This window comes from Sinocyclocheilus rhinocerous, unplaced genomic scaffold, assembly GCF_001515625.1.
Source record: "Sinocyclocheilus rhinocerous isolate Xijiao unplaced genomic scaffold, SAMN03320098_v1.1 scaffold2516, whole genome shotgun sequence".
Taxonomy (NCBI): domain Eukaryota; kingdom Metazoa; phylum Chordata; class Actinopteri; order Cypriniformes; family Cyprinidae; genus Sinocyclocheilus; species Sinocyclocheilus rhinocerous.
Genome location: NW_015639821.1, coordinates 239,574 through 245,444, shown reverse-complemented (window position 1 = coordinate 245,444; position 5,871 = coordinate 239,574). Strand labels below are relative to the sequence as shown.

General features: G+C 30.6%; 1 protein-coding gene across 1 annotated transcript in view; it reads right to left on the bottom strand.

Annotated features, from left to right (window-relative positions):
• Positions 1–5,871, bottom strand: part of LOC107752182 (transcription factor 4-like) — a 152,534-nt gene that overhangs the window by 15,177 nt on the left and 131,486 nt on the right. The window contains exon 17 of the mRNA XM_016568076.1: positions 178–249. Within this exon, the coding sequence (XP_016423562.1) occupies positions 178–249 (72 nt within the window). The remainder of the gene's footprint in view (positions 1–177; positions 250–5,871) is intronic.

Sequence of the window (5,871 nt, the reverse complement as noted above, 5' to 3'; positions counted from 1 at the left end):
CACACACACACACACACACACACACACACACACACACACACACACACACAGGCGTAATTACGTGCTGTTTCCTGTGTTGTAGTCATGGCTGGCTGTTTGTACGTCTCTGTGGCCCAAAACAGCCTTTCCTCAGGCTGAGAAAAACCACGTCGGGCTTCACTCAGTTATAAACCTCACCTGTGTCTCCAGTCGCCGCTTTAGAGGGCAACACACACTTTTCAAGTAATCTGCAGAACTTCAGAAGCAATACTGCATAACACATATAGCCGTTAATACAAGTGCATTATGTGTATTTTTCATGTTATAAGTAAAATAATTTGCAAGTGCAATAAAACAAAATGAACTTATATTAAAAAGATGCAGTGAATGAAAACAAGTCTTACTCTTAATATCTTATGCAGAGCTGCTTCTCAAGTAAATTTGCCTCGTTTCAATGATAGATAAAGATTTAACTGGAAAATGACAAAAATAGTCATTAGTTTATAGCAGTGATCTTTCACAGAAGTGTAGTTGGTCTCCATGCACTGGCAGATTTGTCTGTTTTACGTATAATCGAGTTAAAAACTTTTTGCCAGTGCAAAATAAAACAAAATGCATTATATTAAAAAGATGCAGAATGAAAATAAAACAAAACAATGTATGAAAAGAAGTCTTAATAGTGTATTAGAGACAGGAACTCGCTTTAAACAATCAGATCAAACACTCAAACCCTGTCAGAGAAACTCATATCATCAGATTTAAAGCACTTTCTGCTCAAAATAACAATATTAAAAAACAAAATCCACTAAATAAGCGATAAATAATAAAATAAATAATAAATAAACTAATTTGAATGAAAATAAAACAAAACAATGTATGAAAAGAAGTCTTAATAGTGTATTTAGTGTATTAACGAGTGTATTTTGTCTCAGATTTGTGTTTTAGAAGTTAACAAAATATGAAAACAAAGCATGAAAACAAGTCTTACTCTTAATATCTTGTGCAGAGCTGCTTCTCAAGTAAATGTTCTCAAGTCTCGTTTCAATGATTTTTAGATATTTTTAACTGGAAAATGACAAAAATACTCATTAGTTTGTAGCAGATATCTTCAAAACGAGTGTATTTGGTCCCATTGCACTGGCGGATTTAAGTGTAAACAATAGAGTGACAAGAGTTACAGTCCTAAAAATAAACCGCTTCAGTCCAAACAAAAGCTGGAACAAGAATATCCTGCAGAAAACCCCCGCAGAGACGCGGCGGGAGAAACGAGCGCAGGAAACGGATTTTAAACACAATACTGTATTTAGCGGACCTGGAAATAAAGAGGTCACGGGGTCACGGGCGACAGGATCAGAGAGACAGGAACTCGCTTTAAACAATCAGATCAAACACTCAAACCCTGTCAGAGAAACTCATATCATCAGATTTAAAGCACTTTCTGCTCAAAATAACAATATTAAAAAACAAAATCCACTAAATAAGCGATAAATAATAAAATAAATAATAAATAAACAAATTAAAAAAATATTAAATTAAAAAATCTAATAAACAAATAAGAATAAAAATATCAAACATAAGCATAAAATAAATTACACTAAAATATTAATGATAAAATAAACAATAAACAATGAATACAATTATAAAAATAAAACATATTAAATAGGACTAAGAATAAAATGAACAGAAATAAAATATTAAAGATAAAGTAAACCATAAATAATTGATAAATAAAAATAGAAAAATACTAAATAAGACTAAGTATAAAACAAACAAAAAAACAAATACTAAAGATAAAGTAAACAATAAATAAATTATACAAATAAAAATATTTAAGACAGCATAAAATAAGCAATAAAAATATTAAAAATTTAAATAAACAAACAATAAATTAGATTTTAAATATTTCAGTTAAATAAAAATTTATAAAAAAAAAGAAATTTAATAAAAATTATATAGACATATTTAAACAAAAAACAAATAAAAAAGATATTAAAGAAAAAAATATATACTGTAAGTAAAAAAGTTAAAATGTCAATAAGTTGGCTGTTGTCTGTCCTTGTTATTCCTCTCTGAAGCTCCAGTGATGATAAAGACAATTTATAAATGGGTCAAAATATGCCTGTTAAAAAGTGTTTGCCTGTTAATACAGTTAGTGTGTGTGTGTGTGTGTGTGTGTGTGTACATGTTTTTCTACACTGGTGGGGACTTGTGTCACTGTGGGGACCCCACGGGTACAGAAGCTTATAAATCATACAGAATTAGTTTTTTTGAGATTGTATTAGAAGTTATCAAAATATGAAAACAGAGCATGAAAACAAGTCTTACTCTTAATATCTTAAGCAGAGCTGCTTTTTAAGTAAATGCGTCTCGTTTCAATGATTTTTAGATATTTTTAACTGGAAAATGACAAAAATACTCATTAGTTTACATGTTCTCAAGTAAATGTTCTCAAGTCTCGTTTCAATGATTTTTAGATATTTTTAACTGGAAAATGACAAAAATACTCATTAGTTTGTAGCAGATATCTTCAAAACGAGTGTATTTGGTCCCATTGCACTGGCGGATTTAAGTGTAAACAAATTAAAAACAAGTGCAATAAAACAAAATGCATTATATTAAAAAGATGCAGAATGAAAATTAATGAATGACAACAAAGCATGAAAAGAAGTCTTAATATCTTCTGCAGAGCTGCTTCTCAAATAAAAACTCTCGTTTCAATGATTTATAGATATTTTTAACTTGTTTATAGAAGTGATCTCTAACACGAGTGTATTTTGTCTCAGATTTGAGTTTTAGAAGTTATCAAAATATGAAAACAGAGCATGAAAACAAGTCTTACTCTTAATATCTTAAGCAGAGCTGCTTTTTAAGTAAATGCGTCTCGTTTCAATGATTTTTAGATATTTTTAACTGGAAAATGACAAAAATACTCATTAGTTTACATGCATGTGTAATTCAGTAAACGTTGTCCATTTATTATAAATATTACTAGAAATATTTAGTTTCAATGCAAAAAAAAATCACATTCTCAATGAGTACTTTTGTCTTTTTTCTAGTTAAACTATCTACAAATCATTGAAACGAAACACTTATTTGAGAAGCAGCGCTGCATAAGATATTACGTCTTGTTTTCATACTTTGTTTTCATTCGCTGCATCTTTTTTTAATATAAGTGCATTTCGTTTTATTGCACTTGCAAATTATTTCAATTTGTTTATACTTAAATCTGCCAGTGCAATGGGACAAAATACACTCGTTTTGAAGATGTCTATCAGACTTTTATCATTGCATACTGACTGTCCGGAGAAGCAGAAGTCTGTAAGAAGCACAGGTTAAAGATGCTCTGACTGCAGTTTCATCCTAGTTCTTATGTTCAGTAATCTTCAGCAGGAGATGCAGAGATTGAGCTTTAAACACACAGTAATGAGCGCCTCCTTTCAGGATGAAGCTGCAGTGAATCTTCTGTCGAGGGTCGATCGTGCTCAAAGCCATCAGATCCACGGTCTCTAAACGCCACGTGTGCTTACAGAGAGTCTAGCGCTCAGAAAACACACCAGTTCAGGGTTCAGATGTGCCTTCATACTCAGTGTTACTGAGGGGAAATGATTATTTATTCACAGAAATATTGGATATGAGTTTGCACACTTGCTATCATGTTTGCATCTTTTGGCTTCACACTGAAAAAATGGTGTAGGAATAATTTCACTGAGAAATTGAGAGTAAATGTCACAAATAATTACAAAGAAATGGCAAGTGACACTGAATTAAACATGAAATTTCGAAGTCGAAAAACTGAAAAATGTTATTGAAATTTTTTATATCTTATGCAGTGTTGCTTCTCAAGTAAACTTTTTTGTTTTAAGGAATTGGAGATGTTTTTATGGGAAAACAACTAAATCAATAAATAAATAAAAAAACTTGTTTTCTACAAATTCTTAAATCAAGATGCATTAACTTAAGAAGCAAAATTGCATAAGATATTAAGTCTTGTTTTATGAAAAGTATATCAAAATTAAGTCAGTTCAAGCTTAAAACAAGAACAAATATCTGCCAATGGGGTCAGAAAAATAATCTCATCTTTCCTTTGATTTGATTTTTTTCAATTTTTGTGAAAGTCAGTGTCATTTTACTTCTCAAGTAGATGTATCTCAATGTAAGAAAGTTTAGATATTTGCACTGGAAAACAAGAAAAATGCTGCGTAAGAGAATCCTTTTTTTGCGGAGTAATTTTTTGTAGTGTTGGATTTGGTTAGAAACAAGCTAAATTAATGCTTTCTGATTGTTTTTAATGTGCAATGACATTGGGAATAATATTCACACTTTATAATAACAGAGAATGATGAGTTATAGATAAATATGAAGGATTAAGAATTAAACTTGACGGAATTCAACTTCTCATTTGTGGTACTAGAAAATGAAAGGTGTACATGCTTCGTTCTGCATGTTTCCTGCACACTTTGGTAAATCTGTGCATGCTGAAATTCCCATAATGCAGTGCACGGATCATGTAACGGTGAACAGCTATTTTGTGTGTGTTTGCGCCTGTGAGCACCTGTTTTCAGCATGAGCTCAGCTCTCGGACACAGCAGCAGATCTCATCCAGCTGTTCCTACACTGCTCTTAAAGACACAGTTCACACACTCACCTCATCAGCTACACATTCACTTCCACTCAAAAGAGCAGCACGGACATTCAGCTAAATATCTTCTTCTGTTTTACACAGAAGGAAAAAAGGGGTTTGGAATGACATGAGGGTGAGTAAATGATGACACAACAGGGCTATTATCTTATTACATAAAATAAACTGAAATATAGTAAAAACTTTTATTTCAACTAGTTGCCAAGGCAACATTTCTCATTTAGTTTAACTAAAAAAAAAAAGAATTAGAATTAATAAAACTATAAAGACATATTTAAAAAAATAATTAAATTGACAAAAGAATCTTTAACTAAAATTAAAGTGAAAACATAAAATATAAAAATAAAATCTAATTCAAATTATATTAACAAAATCTATAATAGTATATCAAAAATACGAAAATAACACTGCCACCTACTGGTCAAAAGTTTAAGACTAATCTGCTAATAATCTAGTAAATAAAATTTAATGAACTAAATCTTAACAAAAAACAATATGTACATATTTTAAAAAAAACTAAAACTAATAAAAATGACAAACACACAACAAAATTATTAAAACTTTAAAACAAAAATGAAAACTTAATAAAAATAATTTAGACATACTGAAAAAAAAACTAAATGAAGAAATTTAAATAAATTTAAATGAAAACCGAATGAAAATTATTTTTAAAAAAGGACAAAAACACAACAAAAATTACTAAAATGTTAACTAAAAATGATATAAACAAATCAAAGAAACTAAAACTAATAAAAATGACAAAAACATGCAACAAAATTACTAAAACCAACTAAAATTAAAATAAAAATAGAAAAATAAAATAAAATAAAATCTACTTCAAAATATTAACAAAAACTATAATATATCAATGATGCTAAAATAACACTGCAAAAGAACGATGATTTTTGGGTGAACTATCCCTTTAAGAACACTAATCAGTCTGTGAGGTGTAAATGCATTATAATCCAATGTCATTAAAAGACCCGGTATTTCGGTACCAAGTCGGTACTAAAAAAATTAAAACGTTACGGTACCAGGTTTTCTTAAGTACCGGTGGTACCGAGTACCCGGTCAACCCGGTTCTTGATGCGCTATCCGAAAGCTTTCCTCTTCCGGTGTTGCCAAGTCCGCGGTTTTCCCACGGCATTGGGCTGCTTTAACACTGTTGCTGCGGGTTGTTTTTCGTGTCCGCGGGTTGAAAAACGACCCCATTAACGTGATATTTAGCCCCTGGAATGCGAATTTTACCAGGG